Raw genomic sequence first — 13,030 nt, 5'->3', positions numbered from 1 at the left:
CGGCATCGCCAGCCCGGCGCCGTGCGGGATTCCGCGCTCGCTGCCGGGAGATGCTGTGCCGGGATGCGGCTCACAGTGCCGGCTGCGGGGAGGGAGACAGGGAAGGAGAGGGAGACAGCGAGCTGTCAGCCGGGATGAGGGATGGGAATGGGTGGAGATGAGGGTGTAACCTCGTGAGGCAGGAATACGTGATGGGGAGGGGGAATCCCAGGGTACGGTCTCTCCTTCTCTCTTCAGCCTGGAGTCCCGGCGCGGAGCCAGCCGGTGCCGGCGGCGGGGACTCGGGGCGGGCAGCAACTCCCAGCCGGTGCGGCGGCAAGCGAAGCGTTCCCGCGGGATGCTTCCCCTTCCCTTCCTTTCCCTTCCCTCCCAACGAGCGCCGCCGTGATTTGGCAGCCGCTCGGACTCTGGACCTGCCTCTCCGCCCCGCATTGGCTGCCGCGGCCGGTGCCGCCGGGGCGCTGCGGGACACCGGAGGCAGCGGCTGGCGGCTCTCACCGGGACGATGAAGCTCCTGTGGCTGGGCGTGGATGTCTACAGGGTGCTGCACCTGGCCGCCGTGTTCTGCCTGACCTGCGTGCTGCTGAAAGCCATCCAGCTGTTCCACCGGCGGCGGGAGCTGCTCCGGGCGCTGGCCGATTTCCCCGGGCACCCGACCCACTGGCTCTTCGGCCACGTCCAGGAGGTGGGGGAGAGCCGGGTCTGCGCTGCGGGGGCGCGGGGGAGTGCGGGGAGCAGCTTTCCCGAGGGGCGTGTGGAAATGATGCTGGTGGGACTCGTCCCCGTGGTCCGGGAGAATTGCTGGGTGGGTGAGAGGTGGGCATCCCTTTTCCCAGCTAGACCAATGTGCTTTCCCTGTCTGTGATGCTTAGCGAGAGCGTGGCTCACGCAGAGCTCCCGCAGGCTGCTGCAGACTGCACGGTGGAAAAGGGTGGTGGCCGGCTCGCAGATAAAGAGAGCGGTAACACAGTGTGGCATAGGCAGGGTTATCCCGGCATCGGTGCTGGAGGCAGCACAGCCGCGCTGCTCTGTCCCGGGGCAGGCTCCACCGTCACCTCTCTGCTCCTCTGGCAGCCAGGGCAGGGCTGTCACCTCTCTGCTCCTCTGGCAGCCAGGGCAGGGCCGCGGCAGCTCTCCCTGCGGCGCCGAGCTGATGAGATGCTGGGCAGGATGCTCCCTGCTCCTGGCATCCAAACGCACTTTCTCTGCCCTGCCAGCTTACATCGGCCTCACGGCCAGGTGAACCAGCCAATTCTGAGCCACGTTTCAGGCACAAACCACATCACAGGCATTACATCCAGCTCAGGGGCCGCGGATCTTCTTACAGGTGCATTAAGGTCATGACTAAACCCGCGTACATAGGCGAGCCTTGTTCTAGTCACTGGTAGCAGGGATGACTGTTCCACGAGGTATGAACTTGCCCAAACAGATCACCACGGGTGCCTTGGCAAACAGATTTTCACAACTCATCAGCAGCCTTGCGAAGTGTAACTGAGCTTGCCTGATGCAAAAGGCTTTTCCATACGTGTTAAATGCCGCTTAAAATCACCTTGCCCTCTGCTGGGCTCTGCTGATGTCCTGCCGTGGCCACCTCTGTGGCACATTAAATAACTGGCACCCTGAAAAATGTCTGGAAAATAAGGAGGAGAACTCACAGGGCTTGTCTCTGTGCTGTGGCAGTGCCAGTTTCACTGTGCTGGACGGGACAAGGAGTCTTTTGGCAATGTAAGCATGAAGACGGGCCAGTTCAGGGCTTTGTTACACTGCCAGTTAGACTTTAAAACTGCAATTAAATAAAGTATATTCTCCTGTTTGTTAGCTGTGACTATTTGTCCTGACGGAAATTTGATCATTTGTGTCAAATACTTGCTGTCATCATGCCTAGGTTGTTTGTGCCTCAACTTTTACCTCAGACAGTGTTTGAGAATTCCTTTTTCGGAGATTTAATAATTTGCTGATTAATGCTGCTGAATTCCCCAAAGCCTAACAGTTCGTTGAGCCAGCAAAAAAAAAAACAAAAACCTGGCAATGCTCTGGGCACGCACTGAACACAAAGTTTGCACACACCTGGAGGAGGACCTGTGAGCACAGGGAGGGCACTGCCATTTCCCATTCTGCTGATTGAACTGATTGTTTCCCAGCTTTGATCCACACCACTTTAGAATCTCGTATTTGTCATGCTCTGGGTGGATCTCCTGGGAATACATCACTTTGTTTTAAAGCATTCTCTGGTTATTATCTCTGCTTATCCGAATCACTCAGTAGAAATGACATTAAAATATCAGGAAGAGCTTGTGTAGAGCTGTTCAGTCTTGCTGCAGCAGCATGACTTAGTTAAACCCAGAAGGCCAGCCCTGAGCTGACCAAATGCTCCCCGTGGCCGGGGTTGGTGGGAAGCAGAGGAGAGCAGGGTCACTGCCCTGCTGTCCCGGGGAGGGTGTCTGTCCCTTGGCCCTTTGTCCACTTCTGCCCGGTGTGGGGAGCAGCCAGCCCGGCTCTGCCTGCACGCAGCACACCCTCGTGCTCAGATTTCAGCTCCTGTGTTTTCTCTTTCATTTGCTATCAATGCGTAGTCATTAAAAGTGCCCTTAAGCCACTTCCCAGATGCTTTTAGTGTTGGATCCATTTCAAAACTTGCATTTCAGCAGGAGATCAGGCAATTACCTTTCTTTCTTAGACCCAAGTGTGGTTTATACTTTTCAAGCCCCCAAGGGAAGAAGTAGTAATGGTCTTCCATGCAGAGCTGGGTAGCTGGAGCCCTGATTAAGGCATGAGAGCTTTCTATTCCTCTGCAGCTCACACTTTGCACTTTCTGCTTCAGGAGTGCTTGGTGCAGCAGGTTACTCACCTTGAGGATAACCTTTCCTCTCAAACAAACCCATCCCTGCCAGCAGGGATGGTTCTTCATAGTACAAGCCAAGGGTGGTGCTCCAAAACAAGGCTGGATGCAAAGGCTTCTAGGATTAGGACTTCTGCCAGTGAGACTTGCTCATCACCTCCCAGTTACTTCCATTGTGTTTTCTGTGATTCATAACAAGAGAAGCATAGGCAGCTGTATCAAAGAGACTTTACATGTTCAGGAGGTGTCACTTAGCTAAAGGCACTGTGCCAAGCTTCTGCTGGCATTTGCTGAAGAGTTGGGTGCTGGGGAGAGCTGCCTCCTTTTGCCCCAAAACATAATCCCTGAAGTTAGACAAATTGATGGTTCTATTTATTAAGTTCAAAATCTTGAACTTGAGTAAGCAAAGTTGAGCTTTCTATTACAAGTAATAACTGGTTGTAGTTCATAATTCTGCTGAATGTGGGAAACACATAGGATGTGCTGCAGGGACCCCTAAGCTTGTGAGGAAGGGGGGGCTCAGTCTTGGAGCTGAACCTGGACATGGCCCTGGCAGACAGCCCATGACTCACCAGTATCCTCTCCAAGACAAGCTGCACGTGGCTGATTATTTGATGTGGGTGATCGTTTGAGTATGAACCATGTCCTGGGTTGAGAAACACCAGCCAGACTAAAAGCTGAGATAACTCAGCACTAAAGCAACTGAGCAAATATTCACTTGATACAGTCGATAGGGTGACTTTGAGGCTGATTTCTGCACCAATATGCTGATTTAATTAACCTTCAAGCTTCAAGTAAAAAGCAGCAGCCTCTATATCAGATGTATCTTACCAAAATCCTTCCCCCTGCATATTGGCCCAGAGTAGTTTCTCTTCAAAGAAAAAAGAATCTTACATGATTTTGTCTCTGCAATTTTTTTTCCTCTGCCTGTGGTTTCCAGTTGTTCTTTGTCTATTGCCTGTACATAACAACACAGGCTGTAAAAGCAATTAAGCAGTGATTTCTTCGGAGTGAACCTGCCACTGCTGCTGATATGAAAGCTGGTGCTCATGTTGCCCCTCAGACTGCAGGTTCCAAGGACAGGAGATAAATCTTTCTAGGAGCACCAGCTCTTTATTGCCTGTAAAATTCAATCCCCAGAAATCAATGAATTCTTAATGTAACGTTATTAACCAGCACTCCCTTCTCTGTACAATCCCTTTGGACTAATTCTGTTGAATTTTCCCTGGACACTGGCCTTCTCCACCTAAATGTCTGGAGGAGGCTGTGGTTTCCACAGCTGCACTGGGGCAGACCCAGCAGTGATGCTGCTGTATTTTCTCCCAGCTGCAGGGTGCTAATTGCTCAGCCATGTGCAAGTGAGAATGTAGTTGCATGCCACAAAATGCAGATGCTGTCTGGGGCAAATCTGAGTCTTCCATGGGGTGGCCATGGAGAAAGAGCAGATAACACACATGAGGTGATAGGCACCACCACGGTGGCTAAGGATGTTGTCTAGCTTAAGGTCAAGTGATAAGGAGGAATTATTTTATAGCAGTTTTCAAAGTAGCAAACAGCTCTTCTTCCCATGCTCTGCAAACACAGAGGAAAAACACCTTGTTTGTCCTTACCTGGTTTGAGCTCAGAAAGACATTGAACTTTAAAGACAATGTATTGAGAGATTTCTTTTCCCTCAAAATCTGTGCATTCTTTCTCTTTTTTCTTCTCCTCAACTAGTTTCTCAAGGAGGAAGAGGTGCTGGACAAGGTCGAGATCTGGGCACAGAAGTACCCACATGCTCACCCTATGTGGTTTGGGAGTTTCTCAGCATTCCTGATTGTCACTGATCCCGACTATGCCAAAGTGCTGTTGAGCAGAGGAGGTGAGAGCTTATGGCTTCAGCTGCAGAGCAGCAACCCCAGTCTGCAGATTTCCCATGCCAGCCTCAAAATTTACAGAAAGGCAGGGTTTCAGTGGGAGGTTTTCTTGCACAAATCATCTAAAGGCATGAAAAGATACCCCTTCTTCATGCTGTGCCCTGGTACTTCAGGCACAGGCCTGCAGGGCTGACCTGACTCCACATCCATTGCTGGAAAATCAGACTTCCTCAAGTGCTCCTTGAAAATTTAACTACTCAGTGCCTGATCCCAGCAAGGAGATGACACCTGGGAGCTTTTTTCTAGGTTCAGAGTTCTGGCTCCTGCTGCAGAGGTCTGTCTTTAGTGCATTGAGAAGAAAAGGTGCTGAACAGTGGTGGCTGGGAGGTTAATCATTTATCAGATTGTACAGACTTTGGACTACAAATATTCTTGCTTTTTGCAGTGTGAGCATCTGCTTTTATATGTGTTTATTGCAGCTGGCAGAGATGAAGTTGTTTTGTGTTGAATTACTGGGAGTTCTGCAGGGATGCCACTGATTTTGCTTCATACCCAACCAAAAGTGAGAGGCCAGAGGGAGCTTTCAGCTGCGAACCTGGCTTCATGCTGTTGAAACATTTACCATTTTATTTTCTCTTTCTTTATGTTTTTTGTATTTTTTTTTACAGATCCCAAGGATAACATCAGCTATAAACACCTTGTCCCATGGATTGGTATGTATTCCCAGGGCTTTGCCTGGGAGGAAGGATTCTGAAGTTAGTCATAACCATGCTATAAATAAACAGCATTGTAGCTGTTCTTTGATGGAGTTATACCCAAAAGCTTTCTGAAATTATTACATTTACTGAAAAGGGTGCTAAGTACTTCTATTTCTTTTCAAGGAAGAAAAGTTCAGATGTAACATATGTACAAACAAAGTCCGTAGATAGCAAAGAGTGGTGATGGGAGAAGCTTAAATTCATTGGAGGACTGGTGAAAAATTTATCTGCTGTTCTGAACTTCTCTTTCCCAGTAGTGTTGGTGTTTCTTTTCAGAGACACCACTGTGCCATTTTGATGAACAGGGCTTTGCTCATCTCCAGGAACCCTGGGGCTGATGGCAGCATTTGGAAATACCCTCTCACAGCAGCTCAGATAGCAGATTTAATCACACTCTGTGCAGGCTGAGGATGTGTCTGCAGGCAGCTAAGAGTACCCTGCTTGTGCCCAGCAAAACATGCCTTGCCTGTGTTTCCCCAGGGAAAGGGTTGCTGATCTTACATGGGCCCAAATGGCACCAACACCGAAAACTCCTGACTCCAGGGTTTCATTATGACGTCCTGAAGCCGTACGTGGGCCTGATGGCAGAGTCTACAAATGTGATGCTGGTAGGACTCATGAAGCTCCTCTCTCTGCCCTGTTTTCTTTACCCCATCCTGTCTGGTTAGGAGGTAAATGCTGGAGCAGCGTTTTCTTTATCTGAGATAAAGGAAAATTGTTATTGTAAGGTGATTGTGAGGACACACTCTGTCCTGGTGGTCAGTCTTTCTGAGTCACCCCAAATCCCTGCCCTTGAGCTGGAAGGGATGAGCATCCCTTGGAAGGGATGAGCAGGTCAAGCCTCTCTGCAATGACAGTGTCCCTGGTACTGCCTTGGGATCTGTGGCTGAGATTTCAGGATAAATGTTACTGCCATCCCCAAACCGTGCAGGATCTCAGTCCCAACAGCAACTTCTTATAAGGTGTTTGTCTAAATAAAGAATTGAGGTAAATAAATGTTCGTAATTAATCCGCCAAAAATAAAGGTTGGAGCAGCGCTGTACTGTGACCTGAGGTTAAAGGGTGTTGTTTGCTGTCAACATACCCATGACTGGACTTCAATCCCTGCCATGCCTCATAAACAGTGAAAATGCATTGTTCTTCAATCCACTGGTGCTGGGCAGGATGGAAACCAGTAGGAATTACAGGAGAAGGGCACCAGGGTTTGTGCATGTGAACTGGATGAGTTTGGATGCTGGATCTGTTCCTTCTCCTTCACCTCCCTCACTCCAATCTCCCCAGCAGCTTCAAATGGCTGGATTCCTCCTCCTGGCCCAGGGAGCAGCCAGGAGCCAGGGGCTGGATACCCAGGAGAGCTTTTGCAAGGCTCAGAAGTGCCTGGGAGTTGGAAATTCCTTGTGCACAAGGCCAATAGTGTGAGCCCGTGCCACCAGGTGGCAATCGTTGCATGTGCTAGGACGTGCATCTGTCCCCATGAGCCAGGTTTGGTGCTGTGGAGCTCAGATGTGACCGTGCTCCTCCCTCCCCTCCCTTTCTCAGCTTTTCAGTCCACTCATTCCTTACAGCCGCGAGGGGACAGAGGATTCATCATCACTGCATGTCTGCTGGGGAATAGAGACAGGATTTATAGTTTCTTTAGTGATCCCCTATGCAAAGAGTTGAGCAAGATCTCCTGTATTACTTGCTGGCAGAACACACTGACACAGAGATTGTGTGACAGAGAAAAACCCTTGCTCCAAAGTTTGCATCTTGGGCACCAAGCTCAAATGTGCTCAGGAACACACCCAGTGACGCCCAATGCCAGCATGTGCTGCTTCTATACAGAAAAAGACACTGCATCCTAAGAAAGACTTAGATAACTCCCCATCACCCAGAAATGCACCTGTCCTGGGCTTCTCTAGGGTGCCCTTGCCTCAGGATAGGGTGTAGGAGGGCTCACCAGCACCAGGATCCAAGAATAGCAGCTGCCTGAGGCAAATCTCTTATTAACCATCCCACCTTTGGCTTCTCTTCTCTGGGATTTTGCTGGCAGCTAAGAGATCCCCTTATTTTTTCTCCATTTCTCTAGGATATATCTCTATCTGAACACTCATTTAATCAGGGGGTGATTGCAGATCATGCAGAGCTGACCCTTGTCTTCTCATTTCTGTCTCCTTTGTGCCCTAGGATAAGTGGGAAAAGCTGACAGCAGATGGGAAGCCAGTGGAGCTCTTTGAGCATGTCAGCTTGATGACTCTGGATAGCATCATGAAATGTGCCTTCAGTTGTCACAGCAACTGCCAGACCGACAGGTCAGTGCTGGCTGCCCCAAACCCTGGCAGGAAGTTTGCAGCTCAGAAGGGAAATGGGCAAATTGCTTGTCACTGTGCTCCCAAATTTACAAGCTTCCTATCCCCCTCTCTCCAGGAAAAACACCTACATCCAGGCTGTCTACGACCTCTGCCACATGGTGGAGCAGCGCCTCCGCATCTTCCCCTACCACAATGACATCATTTACTGGCTCAGCCCCCATGGATTTCAGTTCAGGAAGGCCTGCAGGATCGCTCATGACCACACAGGTATTCCCTGCTGTCATCCTCTCCCAAAACTCGGGACAGGGGCAGTCGGGTCATCTCCTTGCCTGTGCAGTGATCCTGCCCAGAGGCTCAGAGCAGAGCATCAGCTTGCAGTAGTGACCTGATCTAGGCATGAAGCAAAGGGGTCTTGCAGCTCCTGGGTCATCAAGGAGGAATTGCCCTCTGGAAATGCTCCTGTAGACTGGTGAGACAAGGGATGGGCACTGCAGGCAACACCAGTGCAAGGAATGATTTTCCATTCCAATCCAGGTGTGGTTTTAATGCACGAGGGATGTGTAACATAGGTAAGAAGTCCATGGTGATCGAAGAAGTTTGCAAAAAGGATGACAATATCCATGGCATTTGTTGCCATGCTGCTGAAAAAGCCAAAGTGCCTGTGATGCAGGAGGTCGAATGCATCATGGTCTGAGCAGTGCTCACCTCCCTGAGTGAGGTGTGCATTCAAAGGAAGGACACTTTTGCAGCTTGGCATCTCCTGACCCTGCTGAACCTTTAACCCCTTCTCCCCCAGACAAGGTGATCCAGGAGCGAAAGGAATCCCTTAAAGATGAACGGGAGTTTGAAAAGATCCAGAAGAAGAGACATTTGGACTTCTTGGACATTCTGCTGTGTGCCAAAGTGAGTGGCAAGGAGTGTATGTATGGCAGGGCACAGAGTGCAAAAGCCTTTGCAGGGGTGCCACAAACCACCAGAGACCCTCAAGCCATTTAAAAAAATTGTCCCAGTCCCTCCCAGTTGAAGATATATTTTTGGGTATACAACATGCAGAGGGATTTTGCAGTCCTAGTGGTTTTATATGGGGGGATAAAGAGATTTAAAAGTTAAGGGAAGAGGGCTCTGAATTCAGTGTAAACAGACATTGATTTTTTTAATGTGTATCCCTCAGGCATCGTCATGCCCCTTTTGCAGTAGCTGAAAGAATATAATGACCCCTACTGGGATATTTACATATTTTATATATATATGTGTGTTTTACTGTGATATATATATATATAAAATTTATATATATGGGCCACTGAGAGTGTCTCTGGACTGTTAGGATGAGAATGGAGCTGCACTGTCTGATGAGGACCTGCGTGCTGAGGTGGACACGTTCATGTTTGAGGGTCATGACACCACAGCCAGTGGCATCTCCTGGCTCCTCTACTGCCTGGCAATGCACCCTGAGCACCAGCAGCAGTGCAGGGAGGAGATCCAGGCCATCCTGGGGGACCGGGACACAATCCAGTGGTAAGGTTGCACCATTTCCTCTGCTGGTAACTCTTTCCCTATCGCTGCTGTTTCTGAGTGAGTGATGTCTCCAAGGCTCAAAAGCTGGGGTGCTAAAGGTTGCTGCATGCACAGGGACTTCACAGGATGGAGCAGATCCTTCAGCCGAGTCTGCCACCCTGGGACGGACTTTCTGGATGCCATCCCAAGTCCTGGGCCACCAGCACTGCTCCTTGTCCTCTCCTGTTTTCTTACCACAGGATATCATAGATGTGCTTTTCATTTCTCACTGTCACTTTGCACTTAAGCTTGTCCAGTGCTTGTTCAGAGGTGTCCTGGCATCCCAGCCCCCAGCAGGCTGTGGCTGGGCACGGTGGGTCCCTCTGTTGCAGGGGGATGTGCTCAGGGGCTGGATGGCTGTGGGTGAAGGGACCTGGCAGCAGTGTGGGGCTCAGCCTGCCTGTCCTGACAGGGAGGACCTGGGTAAGATGCCTTACAGCACCATGTGCATCAAGGAGAGCATGCGCCTTTACCCCCCCGTGCCCGGCGTGTCCCGGCAGCTCAGCAAGCCCATCACCTTCCCTGATGGACGCACTCTGCCAGAAGGTCTGTAAATCCCACTCCTGCTGCACAAACCCTGTTCTCAGGCACCAGCTGCATCCTGGCTGGCACAGGTGTTCAGGCAGGGCTGTGCAGATTTTGGCTTGTTTCTTTGTCGGTGAGCCCTTTTCTCCCCCTTGATTGTTTTCCAGGCAGCGTTGCTGCAGTTAGCATTTACCTCATTCACAGAAACCCTGAAGTATGGAAAGATCCTTTGGTGAGTTTTCTTTTGGTCTCCTAATAACTTTTTCCCTTTATGATGTAGCTCTTCCTGTGTCCCCTTCACCTGTTAGCAGGAGAGGAGAATTCTCTCTCTGCTATGGGGTCCTTCATAAATTAAGGTGTGTCACATTTCTCAAGATACCAATCAGTATTGTGCTCTTTAAATAATCGCTTTTTATTGCTGCATATCCTTCATTTCCAGGTGTTTGACCCTTTGCGTTTTTCCCCGGAGAATGTCTCTGGCAGGCACTCTCATGCCTTTCTGCCTTTTTCTGCTGGAACGAGGTAAAGGGGATTGAACACTGAAGGAGTAGTGGGCAGAGACCACCACCTGCAGTCCTGGCCCTGCAGAATTACATGGTCCAATAGTTAAATGAGGATATAAGCATTTGTGCAACAGAGGGGTTCTGACACCAGCAGGCAAAATGGGAAGGCAGCACTGCAAGCTTCTTCTGGGGACAGGGAACTGGGTGCCAAAGTGTGGAACATCCTGTTGGCATCCTGCAGGGAGCCTGCAGCATTCGGAGCTCACCTGCTCTCCTCTCCTTGATGCAGAGAGTGCACCCCACCCTTCTGCCCTTTGATTCCCCCTTCACCCCTCCTCCCAATCCTTCCCTTCGCCCTGTGCTGACTCCTTCAAGGCAAACACCTTGCAGACCCTCCCTGCTTGGAGACCCACCAGCTCACCCCTGCTGCCCTGTCCTTTGTCTTCCCCATCTCCCTCCTTCTCCGTGCCCACTGGGACCTCCCAAGGTTCCTCTCAATTCCTCCTGCTCAGCCCGGGTTTCTCTGCCCGGAGCCCTGCCTGGCCCCCTGAGCTGCCCGGGGGGAGGATGTGTGCTGGTGTGGGAGGGCTGGCGTGGGCTGTGCAGTGCCCAGTGCCGGGATGGAGCCGGCTGAGCTGCCCTGTTCCTGGCAGGAATTGCATCGGGCAGCAGTTTGCCATGATGGAGATGAAGGTGGCGCTGGCGCTGACCCTGCCACGCTTCCAGCTCCTGCCCGACCCCGCCGCGCCGCCCCTCAAGATAACCCGGATCATCCTTCGCTCCAAGAATGGCATCCAGCTGTATTTAAAGAAAATCCGCTGATGCTGGGGAACAGCCTGCCTTCACCAGAGGGAGGCACCAAGCAGATGGCGGGACAATGTTTCTCTGGGGCAGAAGTGCGGGGCAGGATTTGGGGATGAGGGTTCCTGATTTCAGGGCTTTGTCCACCAGCTGAAAACCCTTTTCAGGCTGGGCCAGGCGGCTGGGATGGCACTGCACAGACCCATCTGCTCCAGGGCACTGATCTGAGAGCAGCCAGGCACTGCCACGCTGTCTGTCCCCTTGCACTGCCATAAGGGCTGGCCTGGCCCGGTCTGGGAACTTCTGCAGGTCCCACCAGCTTCCTTCTTACCAAATCCTGCCTTCACACTCATGCCCTGGCCAAATCCACGGCCCTGCTCCGTCATCAGCACCTTCCTCAGTGCCTAGAGGTCAGCCCTCCTCTCCTGCAGTGGGGACAGCCTGTGACTGACCTCTGTCTCACTTCTCACACTCAGTGGGTCTCTGTTTTGTTGAAAGCACTGATTCCAGTTTGGGCTCTGAAATCATGCCCAAACTGCAAAATAGTCTGTAATTTTTGTCTTAATAAACCAATAATTTTTCCTGCAACAGCAGCTGTGTTGTTTGTATTGCTGGTGCTTGCCTGCTTCATCACAAATGCAATGTGAAATCCTTTTGAAAATGGAAGATGGAGAGGAAGCCTGTGAGCAGCAAGACACCACCCTGGACAGGCCAGGAAACTGCCCGTGGGTCTCCAGCCAACACAGCATCTCCTGCCATGGGCAATTCTCTAACAGAGGTCCAATAATCAATCATCAATCAAAGTTCTGATAGAAAGTGTGTCTGGGGGGAGGGGTCCCTCTTTTTTTAGTATTATTTCATATTCTCAAGCTGATAAAATTATGAGAGTTGGTAGACTGGAGGACACTAGTGAGCTGTCCTCTGCCTCTGCAGGAATCCTTATTGGGACAGAATATCACACATCAAAGGGTGAAATCCCAAAAGCTGCTGTTGCAGTTATCATCACAGTGATGTCAGCTGCAGCTCCAGGATTGTGAGAAGGCTGCTGTGCAGTGAGACAGCAGCTGACTTCATCCAGCCTTCACCTGCAGAGTCTGGTTTGCAGGGATGTGCTGGGACAGCCCAAGAGAAAATCCACTTGCTCCAGCTGCCTGTCCCCTCTTCAGACACGAGGTGCAGCTCTCGAGCTGGAATCAGAATTACGCAATGGAGAGAGACAGAGTATGCTTATCAAAATGTCAGAAGTTATGGAACTATGAAGCACCACAAGCTCTTTGGAGGGCCATGTCATGATACAATATTATCTTGGTAGACTGAAAAACTGCTGCAGTGAATGGGATGCGAGTCCATGAGCACAAAAGCAGGCACAGGCAATGCACAAAACCAAGAAAAAAATTTACTGACAGGCAGCAGTCTCTCCAGTGGATGTTCTGTACACAGAGAGACAGAAAAGGTAATATAAATCAATAATATCCTGCTGTTGCAATCACAGAAAACATCATACTTGGATACATAAACACAAATATTTCTCAAAAATTTTTCACTTGTGTCTCTTTCAGCAGATGAAATGACACCGTGTCCTTCAACCCTGTTTGGAGATTTAAGTATAAAAGCAACTGCATCTACTCCAAGCTTACTTACTCTAAAGTGCAAAATGAGAAAATTTTTTAATCAAAATAACTGAAGTTACCAGAAGTAAATTACATACATCTCTGTATTGGATGCAATTTTCTTATAAAGACAAGATTTGAAAAAAAATACCATCTAAAGAGGAGTGGATGAACCTTGGCATTCCAATGTGAAAGATTAAAGCACAAGCATCTAATGAGCAAGAGCAAAGGCTGGAATCATGGTGTACCCACTGAAAGAGAGTAGATTAAAGGGGATCACATTAGGGGAACTT

At 50.1% G+C, this 13,030-nt stretch overlaps 1 protein-coding gene across 1 annotated transcript; it reads left to right on the top strand.

Moving 5' to 3' along the window:
* Nucleotides 1-112: 112 nt before the first annotated feature.
* Nucleotides 113-11,715, top strand: LOC134555509 (cytochrome P450 4B1-like). Its single transcript, XM_063407132.1, has 12 exons — nt 113-685; nt 4,556-4,700; nt 5,364-5,408; nt 5,934-6,061; nt 7,620-7,744; nt 7,860-8,011; nt 8,541-8,647; nt 9,069-9,259; nt 9,711-9,844; nt 9,991-10,055; nt 10,263-10,345; nt 10,980-11,715. Exons 1-12 carry the CDS (start codon nt 506-508, stop codon nt 11,146-11,148), a joined length of 1,524 nt encoding a protein of 507 aa, XP_063263202.1. The 5' UTR covers nt 113-505; the 3' UTR covers nt 11,149-11,715.
* The last annotated feature ends 1,315 nt before the right edge of the window (nt 11,716-13,030 follow it).

The sequence above is a fragment of the Prinia subflava genome, chromosome 10, assembly GCF_021018805.1.
Source record: "Prinia subflava isolate CZ2003 ecotype Zambia chromosome 10, Cam_Psub_1.2, whole genome shotgun sequence".
In the NCBI taxonomy this organism is placed as follows: domain Eukaryota; kingdom Metazoa; phylum Chordata; class Aves; order Passeriformes; family Cisticolidae; genus Prinia; species Prinia subflava.
This window is presented reverse-complemented; position numbering and strand designations above follow the sequence as displayed.